The sequence below is a fragment of the Pan troglodytes genome, chromosome 16 (genome assembly GCF_028858775.2).
Source record: "Pan troglodytes isolate AG18354 chromosome 16, NHGRI_mPanTro3-v2.0_pri, whole genome shotgun sequence".
Classification (NCBI taxonomy): Eukaryota; Metazoa; Chordata; class Mammalia; order Primates; family Hominidae; genus Pan; species Pan troglodytes.
Genome location: NC_072414.2, coordinates 82,607,095 through 82,619,311, shown reverse-complemented (window position 1 = coordinate 82,619,311; position 12,217 = coordinate 82,607,095). Strand labels below are relative to the sequence as shown.

The window sequence follows — 12,217 nt, the reverse complement described above, 5'->3', positions numbered from 1 at the left end:
CAGCAGCTCCCAGCCAGAGAAAGAGCCGGGCTGGGACTCTGGGAGCCTCCAAAGGACAGGGTGGGCCTCGGGGCCTCAGAGCAGTTCCAGACGGCTGCAGGAGTGGGAGAAGCAGCAGTTTCTCAAGAAGAGCGAGAAGGCTTGGACCACAGCCTCCGCTTCCTCTTCTGGAGAAAAGCCACAGCTCAGCGATGCTGGCTGATAATTCTGCAGCCTCTGTCCCTGGAGCCTGCAGCAGAAGCTGGGAGTTTCGAACAGGTGACAGCAGGTGGCCCCTGAGGCTCTGGGTGGAAAGCGGGGTTGGGAGAAGAGGTTGGATAGTTCAGGGAAAGAGCTCAGATTCTTGATGCCACTGAACTTGTTGTCTGAACTGGAGCACTTTTGAGAATGAAAATAAACTGTGTTAATTATCACACCAGGACAATGGATGTAAACTGGGACTCCAGGGCAAATCGAGATGTGTGTTACCCTACTTACTACCACCTCCTAGCTGCGTGGATTTGGGCAAGTTACATAACCTCTCTGAATTCTGGTTTCTGCATAAAAAAGGCCAACATCATGTGCCTGCCTCCCAGGGCTGCGGGAGGGATGGAAGAAGTGAATTACCTGAGTTCCCAAAACAGCCCTTGGCACGGAGCCGGTGGGGTGAGGGGCTCTCCGTGCTTGTTCTTTTCCTCTGAGAGTGGTGGGTTCTTTGTCCCTGGAGGTGAGCAAGGGCCTGCCTGCCAGCGTTCTGTAGTGTGAGGGCCTCAGCAGGGCATATGTGCAGCTACAGAGCCAGATTCCAATCCTGCCTGTGCCCTCCAGAAGGGTGGCAAGTGAGTGTGGGAGAGTCAGGCCTTCGTGTACCTAGGGGAGGATGGGCCCATGATGGGTCCCAGGCTGGCACTCCTTGGTGGACTTGTGCCCTCTCCTATCCCAGGTGGTGGCGATTTGTGCCCATGGAGGGCCACCAGCAGGGCCCAGCCCAGAGCAGCTTTGCTGTATCATGGACCCGTCTTTGGCTTCAAAGCCTTGGCATCAGTTCAGGGAAAGTTTGCCTGCTCCTGCCCTCCTGGGGTTGCGCTGGGCGAATGCAGAGCTTCCCTGGGGGTCTGAGAGGACTGGAAGATGAGCTGGAGGAAGGAGGCTGCTTGCATTTTCTGTGCCTGCTCCCGGGTCCTGAGAAACTGAGCAGAGCCTGTTCCAACCTAGAATGTTTTCAAGAGTTGGGTGTGGGGCCTGGCTCTGCCACTTGTGGTCATTTGAGCTTAGGCAAATCAGAGGTCTCTAGGCCTCAGGTTCCTTGCTGGGAGGCAGGGGTGGGTCAACCTGTCATCTTCCCAGGACATGGGGAAGGGCTGTAGGTAGTGTGGGCCCCACATGGCTCTGCTCTCCACCTTCAGGCCCCATGCACGTTATTTTCATCTGTTCCCCCACAGCCCTGGGAGCTCCTGGAGGCACAGCCCGCGACCCTGAGGGATAAGCTCCATCTCCAGAAGGAACGAGTGGATGAGGTCAGAGCCCAGCGGTGACCTGTCTGTGCCAGAGTCCACCCCCACCACCAAGGCCAGAGCTGCTGCAGCAGGTGGAATGGACATGCCTCCTGCCAGATGCCTTGGCTGGATCAGCAACTCTCCAAGGTCGCCTCATGCTGGGGACATTACCCCAGGGGTATCAACTTCTGGCTACTTTGTCTCCTTTCCACTTCTCATGCACAGAGAAGGTTCTTCTGGCCAGAAGGATGACCTCTGAAAATGTCAGATCCGGAACGCATCCGTGCTAATGGCACTCAGCCCTCAGCAAACTCGCCTGGCCAGTCCCCCCCATTAAACACGGAGCCAAAAGCCCACAGGCAGCAGTTGGGGCTCACAGGCAGCCGAGGAGGCAGGAAGTCAGTGTGCTACCACAAGGGTGGGTCCTCAGGGTGGGTGCAGGGTCCCTCTCAGGACTGAGTCCCCAGGCGGAGGCCACACGGCTTCCCATCAACCCCCTCTTCACACCTTTGGCTTTGGCACAGGCAGGGTCTTCCCAGCTACACCCTCCTGAGTAACGTCACAGGTAACACCACACAAAGGGCAGGCCGAGGTGTGTGTTTTGTCTTATGCCACTTCCTCGCTGCGTGGCACCCAGACAAAGGTGACCTACAGCTGAGAAACGCATGTCTCCGAAAATGGGGCCACTGGAGTTCAGGCAAGAGAGGCCAAAATCCTACCAAAGATGCTGGGGCCAATTGGCCCATTATGGAGCATCCTGAAAAACGAGGCCACCACAATACCAAAGGACTACAGCAACTGCCACATACATCCACCCAATCTGCCAATCTTTCTCGCTGACCCCAAATACTGGGATATTATCCAGTGTTGATAATTTGTAGGCAAAAGAATGGTCTCACATGGTTTTATCATATTTTTATTCATGGAGATTGACCTTTTTCACATATTTGCAGAGCATGTATATTTCTTTTTTTTTTGAGACGGAGTCTCGCTCTGTCACCCAGGCTGGAGTGCAGTGGCACGATCTTGGCTCACTGCAACCTCCGCCTCCTGGGTTCAAGCGATTCTCTTGCCTCAGCCTCCTGAGTAGCTGGGACTACAGGCATGCCTGTACACCACGCCTGGCTAATTTTTGTATTTTTAGTAGAGACGGGGTTTCACCATGTTGGGCAGGCTGGTCTCAAACTCCTGACCTCGTGATCCACCTGCCTGGGCCTCCCAAAGTGCTGGGATCCCAGGCGTGAGCCACAGTGCCGGGCCATGATCATGTGTATTTCTTCTTCTGAGACTAGCCTGTTCACATCCTTGGTCCACCTGCCCCCTGGGATGTTTCTGACTGGTTCACGGGTATTTGGTATGATGGATACTAATCCTTTGTAATATATTTTCTCCTCTTTTCCCCGTCATTTGTCTTTTAATTTTGTTTGTGTTGTCTTACACGAAAAGCTTTAGTTTCACAAGGGCCCACGCGTGGCTCTTCCTTTGGCTTCTGGGTTTCGTGTTATGCTCAGAAGCTCTTGCACTGAGATGATTCAGCTGCTGCCTCAGACGTTCTGAGAAACAACGGCCACAACACTTGCAGCGGCAGCAAAACATGCTTATTCAAAAGAAAATGTTTATTTTAAAAAGAAGAACTATCACCCCCCCAGCATTTATTTAAATATTAATAGAGACGAGTAAAAATTTCAAATGGTATAACAAGAATAACAGCTTTATAGTCACAGATGGTCAGATGCTGACAAACAAGAAAGAGGGTCTATGTACATTGAGATTCGGTTGTTATGAGAATGCATACGAAGGCTTAAGAAACGGTCTATTTATAGGCTTCGGTGGAGCCATAATCCCCAATTTGCTATTGGTTCCTGATGTCGCTTGAGAAGTATGTGAGGCTGAACTGGATCCAATGATGCTGGAGGATTTTGTTTTGGAAGATATCTTTCTACATGTGGCAGACCCCCTGAAATGTGACAAAGAAAAAAATCAAAATGTTAAATGAAACCAAAAATGAATGACCTTCTTCCTCTCAACCTGCACAGAGCTACAATACCACTTCCCTGGGCCTAATGTGTCCTCGTGCATTTTCTGCCTACGAGCCCCCTAGGTAAGGTAAGTTTCCTTTACTACTTATGGAATAAAGGACCGTGGCCCTTCATATAAATTTGTTCTGGATTTGTCTTTCTGAAATGTGCAGGACTGTTTCTTAATTTTCTGACTTGTGACCAGCCCACCGCCCCTCTCTCCACCCACACCTTCGGCAGCCTACAACCAGAGCCTGCGAGAGGAGCTGAGGTCCACGTGTCCTCATCTATTCTGACCAAATAAAAGAGGTGAAACACCTTGCTGTAAGGCCCCAGCTCCCTGCTGACAGGCACCCCGGAATGACTGGACTTGCACAGTCCAGAGCAAGGCAGCTGTGGGGTGAGCATGCATGGGGTGGAGCTGGGTGGCCAGGAGTGGCAAAGCTGGGCGTCTTCCTGGCCAGCCCCAGGAAGCCCCAGGAAGGCTGCAGATGCGGCCTTCTGTTAGGACCATGTCCAGCAGCTCCCTGGCTCACCTGCCTACACCCAGAGATCTGCCAGCTCTCCCTCCCACTCGCTGCCTTCTAAAGCCAAGGAAGAAGCCGCCAGAGCCGATTACCAAGTCCTTCCAGCATCTCACTTTCCTTGCAGACCTTAAGATAACAGCTCCCTTCCCACCCCTAAATGAAATAAAAACAAACAAAACCACGGGGCCGGCATGTTTACAGTGATGGCTGTGGGCAGCATTACCCGCAGAAGCCTCTCCTGCTGCTCTGTAACCGGCTGATGTCAGGCCCCACATTAATTCCATGGCACCAGGGCATACAAGTAGCCTCCCGTCTGAATTGAGGGTATAGGGTCACAGCCTGTGGGTAATGACATTCTGGTGGAGCTCCATGACTTAAACTCTGGCTCCAAGGCAGTTTTACTGCAGAACTGGCAGAGATCTGCTAGACTGGCAGAGATGCAGCCTGAAGTTTCCCTATGCTGATTTCCTGCTGAGAAATTAAGCCCAGAGAGAAAATCTGCTGTTTATGTTGATTTACAGAATGAATCTGCCAACAGCAGCCTCCATTTCACCTGGGCCATCCATTTACTCCCACTCAGAGAGCCCAGAACACAACTGGTTCATTGTGTGTTGTTCTGAAGATGTGAAACTCTGAGGGTAGGGTGGGGAGGTGAGGTTGCTGGCAGAGAGCCACATTTATTCTTTCACTGCATAGGGACTCTCAATCCGGGGAGCAGACTGGGTCGGTGGAAAGGAGAGTGGAGCAAAAAGAGGCTGCTCCAAGGGTAACACAAAGTCACACAGTGCACTGGCTTTAGCTGGTAGGGCTTAAAAAAGAATCCCATCTTGGCTGGGCACAGTGGCTCACGCCTGTCATCCCAGCACTTTGGGAGCCAAGGTGGGTAGATCACCTGGGGTCAGGAGTTCGAGACCAGCCTGGCCAACATGGTGAAACCCCATCTAAAAATACAAAAATTAGCCCAGCGTGGTGGCGTGCACCCATAATCCCAGCTACTTGGGAGGCTGAGGCAGGAGAATAGCTTGAACCCGGGAGGCAGAGGCTGCAGTGAGCCGAGATGGTGCCACTGCACTCCAGCCTGGGTGACAAGAGCGAAACTCCATAACAACAACAACAACAAATCCCATCTTAAACACCCAGGCTCACTGAAAACAAGCATGGAAATGGGTACAAGTGTGAGCTTTACTGCTTCTTATCAGATTAGGTTCCAGGTGATGCTGCAAAGTGCTTCACTCTTACAAACAAAAGTTGTGAAAATTAAATAAGGGAGCCAATAGCAATATGGTTTGCTTTGTTCTAATACATAAAGATGAGATGGGAGACCATGCGTGTTTTTTAGGAGTCTCCACAGACAACATGCAGAAGTGAACGTGCTCCGGGCAGGTGTGGGCAGGCCAGTGTCTGCTTCTACCTTTGAAATTGAGACCGGGCAGGGTTGTCCTCCGATAAGCCCTCCCCAGGCCAGGCCTAAGCTTCCTCTTCAAAAACCCGGGGTGTTGGGCCAGATGCCTTTTAAGGTCTCCAGCTCTGTGTGAGTTACTGAGGAAATGAGTATTTCCCAAAGTGGAGGAATAAATGATGGAAATAAGAAAATGTTCTCACTGAGGAGCACTTACTGATCACTTGCGCACTCAAAACCACAAAATTAAACTAACGTTTTCTAATGCCTTTCATTTCGGTACTCTGGCAGGAGGATTAGCACATACAAGATTTTGTTTATGGACTTAACAAGAAAATGACAATTTGGTAATGTCTGCCTTCCTTTCTCTTTCCCCACTCAGTTCTTGTTTTTTATTACTCAGAAGGACAAGAGGTAGAAAAACTGCAAAAGAAAACACAACAGCTTGCAAAAGTTGACTGTGGACATTTTTTTGGTTTCTTTTTTCTGCAAGCAACTCTGTTACAATATACAGTTACTTTGGGGTCAAGTTCTCAAGACTGATGGAATGGTCTCCCTCCTGCCAGGCCTAACCTACTAGCCAGAAGGCAGAGGGTGCCCTGGCAGAAAATCGAAAAGGGGCTGTCAGAAACAATGCAATTATGAAGAAAGAAGGAAACTGCCAAGATCATCACACATATCAGACCATGCTGTCTTTGTTGTTCCCCTGGTGTGCAGAAAGCGCCCAGAACAGACATGTCCCAGACGAGCGGCCCAGGAAAACGTGGGAAGGGGAAGACAGAAGCCATTTACGCAACCCCTAAAGAGGCCTGGCTTGACTAAACTTTTGGTTTCTCTGTTGTGGCTTCTTCTCACTACCCCTGCAAAGGCTGGGAGGTCGATTCTCCCAGGTGTTAATGAAAGGCAGGGAGTGTGCACGTGCCTCAAGGTGGAGATCCATGGGATTCTGCAGCAATAAAAGCAGCGGAGCAAGTACTGACAGAATAGTAAAAGCCACGAGGACACAAAACCCTTTGTTATTTATTCAGCTAGTGTATGATTTATAGTATTTTAGGTGGAAAAGTCTCTTAAGAAGAGCAATCATCCCAAACAGGCAAACAAATATCTAAGGGAAGATCAACATGGAAGACATCTTTGCAAACAAGAAACATTAGTCAGGCTGAGTGCGGTGGCTCACGTCTGTAATCCAGCACTTTGGGGAGACCAAAGTGGGCTGATCACTTGAGCTCAGGAGTTTGAGACCAGCCTGGGCAATATGGGGAAACCCCATCTGTACAAAAAATACAAAAATTAGCCAGGAGTGATGGTATACACCTGGAGTCCCAGCTACTCAGGAGGCTGAGGTGGGAGGATCACTTGAGTACAGGAGGCAGAGGTTGCAGTGAGCCGAGATTGCGCCACTGCACTCTAGCCCGGGCAACAGAGCCAGACTTTGTCCCCAGATTAAAAAAAGAAAGAAAACTTTAGTCATAACTATTAGTCAGTAGATGTTTTAAACATCTGAAGCAACTATTTTTTGTTGTTTCTTGAAGCAAATATTTTTGTTTTGGATCAAACCTTAATTGTCACTCCATTAACAACTGTCATTCCATTAGCAATATTTAATAATGGCTTATTTTAATAAATCCTTCAAAGCAAGGCAGAGCTGTTGCACTTTTGTCCTTTCTTCCCTTGTCCCCTATATTGCAAAAGATGTCACAAAACATACCCCTTTGCCTTGGAACCACTGGAAGCAGCTTTTCTCCTCTTAGACCTTTGGGAGGCTGGCATCTTTTTCCTCTTCCTTTCATTTCTGGTTTTACTTGCAAAGTAGTGGGAAGATACGGGTATTTCCTCGTCGAGCTCCTCAGCGGCACTTCTTCCGGGGCCTCTGCTGCTGGACAGGCTTATCCCTGGGGAACTGTCTTCAGCTACAAATGGAAAATGCAGATGTTTACAGGTGATGTCGCACTGGTCCACGTGTTTTTAGTGTATATGAAGAGACACACTGCAGGGGCCCATTTTAGCAGATACCTAGCTGCTTCCCTGCCATATGGATTCAACAATTCAGCAAGAACCAAACCTTTTTTTACTTCACAAAGCCCCAAAGTGTTCAATGGCAATTCATTTTTAACAAAAGAGAATCAGAATTCATTTAAAAAATTTGTGATAGTCTTGAAGTTAACTAGAGACATGAGGTTTAGCTCATACTGTCGCATATGGCCTGTGTTCCTGTTGTTGATTGGGCAGTTAGTTCTGGTAGGCAATTCAGAAAGTATCAACTGCTATAAAGATGGCAGGCAATTTTACTTATTTTAAATGTGCTGAAAAAATCAGCTCAATATAAGGGAAACAAACGGTCCTGTATCTCATCTTTGAACAATAGTTTCTTAGTAAATGAACATAAGAAAATTCTAGATCCTATTTTACTCTTTACAGACAAAAAAACTTGTCTTTGCACAATATGGCTGAACATGTCACATATTATGCGGGAGGTGAGACCGCATGAAAGCACACATTTGCAAAGAAGATGGTAATTTCCATAAGTATTTGCATCCCAAGGCACCCAAAAAGCATGAAACCTCCCTATAGATAGGTCACACGGGGACCCAGTCTCCATTTCCTGGCTGGTCTGCCTTGTCCTACAGGCCACCCTACAGGAGCAGCATGGAGGGCACAGGACTCCACCATGGCTGCTCCAACCCTGGCTCACTGTCAAAATGTATTCGGAACAAGGCTTTTAATGGACTAATTACCATATAGAAGAATTTAGGAGAACATGACCAGGTGTGGTGGCTCATGCCTGTAACCCCAGCACTTCAGGAGGCTGAGGTGGGTGGATCACTTGAGGTCGTAAGTTCGAGACCAGCCTGGCCAACATAGTGAAACCCCAACTCTACCAAAAAAATACAAAAATAAGTCAGGTGTGGTGGTGCATGCCTGTAGGCTCAGCTACTGGGGAGGCTGAGGTGGGATAATTGCTTGAATCTGGGAGGCACAGTGAGCCAAGATTGTGCCACTGAACTCCAGCCTGGAGTGAGACTCTGTCAAAAAAAAAAAAAAAAAGCGACTGGGTAAAGAGAGAACTTGAACTATCTCATCCTGCTCATCATTTCCATCATCCTTGGGAAGACCCCCACACTGCCTGTCTGGAAGCAGGAAGAACACTGAACCGGGCCTGTCTGTTGTGTCCTATTACGTGGTGATGTTATCAGAGGGCAGAAGACTTCTGTGCTCTCAATATTTCCTACAACAAAATGCTTTGTTGTTCTCATTTCCCCCAGGTCAATGATTTCTAAAGCTGTAATGATGATGAAGCTCATGATTAGAGGTGCCACAGGACAGGCCTAACGTGACTCCGGGAACGTCTGATAATGATGCACTCAGGCAGCTTCTATCAATGACTAACAATAATAACATTCTAGCTGCATGCTCATTTCTCCAAAACATTTAAACACTAGTCTTAAATTTTATCTTTAGACATGTTTGTCAGATAACATGTTCCTTCCTTGGTGGAGGAATCTGATTCACAAAGAGGCTATTGGTGGCCTGCTAGAGACCACACAGCATGACGTGGTGGCAGATCTGGAACGGGCACCCAGGGCTCTGATCCCTTGAGCACCTGCATTACGGGAACCAGCAACCCCTGGGCCCAAAGGTCCCCTTTTGGATCCTATGAGTAAGTTCAGAACTGGCACTCACAGGGGGCATAAGCACTAGTGTCCTCTCAGAGGTGACTGGCACACCACTGGGGGCTGACTTGGATGTCAGTGTGACGAGGTGTAGGAAGCATTCACACAACCCGGAAACTGCATCCTTCTAATTCAGTGAGACGAGTCGCTTCACATTAAACAGGCTTTTAGAGAACACACATGGCTGTGTACTAACCTGGCGATGTCCATTCGGAGTATTTCTGTAATACTGAAATCACTTCCGCACCATATTTTTCCAGTTTGTCTTCAGTAACACCATCAATTTGAAGCAAAACCTCAGGATCAGAAGATAAAGATTCTGTGCAAAGGCATAAAATTAGGAATTTAAATTATCACCCATAGAAAACCCACTGAATTCAGGCTCATTCACGCATTCAGCACACGTCTGCTAAGTGCCAACTAACTGCAGGGTACTGGGAACACAGGCCAATTTTGTAAAAGGCAAAGTTAGCCCCTCAGAGGCAGCAGACAGGCACAGAGGGCAGGAACCCACCATCCAATTCCAGCGGCATAGGCCAGGGCAGAGCAAGGGCAAGAGCCAGGGCAGGAGGAAGCCGAGGGTGGGACCTGTGCCATGTGCGTGGAGTGGAGCAGATCTGCTCTTGCCCACTGTTCCCATGGCCAGTACTCATCTAGCTGAGACTGGTGTGCCCTCTCTTTACTGAGAACGCTGCATTTCTATTTCCAGCTCCAGCCTCTTCTCTGCACTCCAGACTTGTACACCCCACCCTAGATGGCATAACCAAATTGTTACTTCCTCCAGCACAAACTTTTCTTCCTCCACTCTTTCCCCATGTGGGTTGAGGCAACAAGCAGCCAGCTGAGTCCTCTGCATAGAGGTCGCATATCAGTCTTGCAGCTAGACAAGCCTGTCATTTAAAGGTCACCCTGGCTGCTGTTTAAGAACTTGACTGTAAAGGAAAGAGTAGAATCCGGGAGCCTGGTGGAAGCCACTGCAGGAGCGAGTGAGGATGGAGTGAACTGGAATGCAGTAGTGGAGACATAGTGAAGCAAGCTTGGGTGAGTTTTGGAGGCTGGCTCTGTAGGACTGACGGATGCACTGGCTCTGGGTAGTGAGGGAGTAACCATTCCTATGTATTTGAGCTGAGCAAAGAGTGGATTTCAAATCCTTTCCCATCTGTGATTTTCACATCATTCCCATGTTTAGAGGAAAAGCAAGAGACTGTGGACAGAACAGAAGGTTTATGAAGGGGGTTTAATGAAAGATGAAGTAGGAGAGGCAGGAAGAAATGTAGACCCTTGATAAAATGTATACTTTATCTGGGAAGCTGTTGTAGTTTTACTAGGTTTTGAAAGATTAAAATGTACATCACATTCACAGCTGGAGGTAAGGAGGACAGTTAAGAAACTACACTAATCGCCTAGAAATAACATATCATAAAATACCAAATTTCATCAATTCTAAGACACACACCTTTTCACAATTTAGCATTCCTGAGGTCAAGATATGTCTTAGAACTGCTGATGGCTAAATGGCAGCTGCCTTGCGGTTGTTACTGCTCATGCTTGTGAGAACTTAGTCATAGCTATTAGTACTGTCAGCATGTCAACAAAGTCACTGCACTGTTTGTACCTCATGTATTGAGTCTAACTGCCACGACATGTCTTCAAAAAGACTATACTGTGATTAGCATTAAAAAAGTGATTGTGAATGCAGAAAAGTTCTGAAACAGAGTAGCAGGGAATACATTTGGTATTAAGAAAAGCACTATCTGGCTGAGCGCGGTAGCTCATGCCTGTAATCCCAATACTTTGGGAGGCTGAGACAGGGCGGATTGCTTCAGCCTAAGAGTATGAGACCAGTCTGGGTAACAGTGAGGCCCTGTCTCTGCAAAAAAATAAAAAAGCTAGCCAAGCATGGTGGTACATGCCTGTAGTTCCAGCTACTCAGGAAGCTGGGGTAGGAGGATCACTTGAGCCCAGGAGGTCTAGGCTGCAGTGAGCTGTGTTCAACCACTGCACCCAGCCTGGGCGACAGAATAAGATCTTATCTCCAAAAAAACAAAACAAAGCAAAACAAAAAAAACCCAGGCACTATTTGTCTCTGAGGACACAGGCCCCCAATTCCATAGTTTCTCGCAAGTACAACCAAGTGCTTTACGTGACCTAAGAAAGAAGATGCCCAAAGTAGATGAGGCCGCATTACATTTTTGTTGCTGAGAGATGTACAACCTTCTGTTGACACCTTCTGGTATCATCAAGAAACCACCACCTTCAAAACAGAACTGATAACAGAGATTTCGATTAAATCCTGGGGAAAATAGTGGAACACTCTGGAAATGCCTTATGGCTAATGAGAATGTTAGTGATGACATAGGGAAAAACAAAGACATGGACGACTCAGTCAAAAAGTGACTCAGAAGAGTCAGGCTTTGAATGTGAACTTTTATAAGTACCTACGGTAATTTGATTATATGTATTTTTCATACAGGCACACAGCTGTGGATAATACAAATCAATGTCTAAATCAGTAAAAAACAATTTTTCAATAAAAGCACTGTGTCATAGTTTAATTAGCAGAATTTTTTCTTCCTTAATAGTCCATAAAGTAACAGTATCTTAATATAGTTGGCATCTTAGAGTCAGTGAAATATTGTAATGACCGATTATGGTAGGAGAGGGAATGAAGAAGAGAGAAGGTGATGATTATGAGATTTTATGAAGAAGAATATGGAAGGTAATATAGCCCAGCTGGTCAACTATATGAAGACGTTGTTTTCCAGGAACTCTACTACTGAAATTCTGGGTTGGGCTATCTGCCCATGGAAATAACTCAGACCAGTAAGTATTTATTAACTAAAGACATAGCAGTGTGCTAGATCCAGATTCAAAGAAGCATAAAACATAATGTCTTCATAAGGAAACTAGCTCTTCATTGCAGATTTTTTTTTTTTTTTTTTTGAGATGGAGTCTTGCTCTGTCACCCAGGCTGGAGGGCAGTGGCGCGATCTTGGCTCACTGCAACCTCCACCTCCTGGGTTCAACCAATTCTCCTGCCTCAGGTTCCCAAGTAGCCGGGATTACAAGCGCCCACCACCACGCCTGGCTAATTTTTGTATTCTTAGTAGAGACGGGGTTTTACCAT

At 47.5% G+C, this 12,217-nt stretch overlaps 1 protein-coding gene across 3 annotated transcripts in view; it reads right to left on the bottom strand.

The window, feature by feature from the left end:
- Positions 1 to 3,070: 3,070 nt before the first annotated feature.
- The window catches only part of BLM (BLM RecQ like helicase), a 100,902-nt gene continuing 91,755 nt past the window's right edge, over positions 3,071 to 12,217 (bottom strand). For all 3 annotated transcript variants that reach the window (XM_510594.9, XM_054667945.2, XM_063794348.1), the window contains 3 exons: positions 9,287 to 9,409; positions 7,128 to 7,329; positions 3,071 to 3,432 (listed from right to left, as the gene is read on the bottom strand). In XM_510594.9, the coding sequence (XP_510594.5) occupies positions 3,255 to 3,432; positions 7,128 to 7,329; positions 9,287 to 9,409 (503 nt within the window). In that variant the 3' untranslated portion in view covers positions 3,071 to 3,254. The remainder of the gene's footprint in view (positions 3,433 to 7,127; positions 7,330 to 9,286; positions 9,410 to 12,217) is intronic.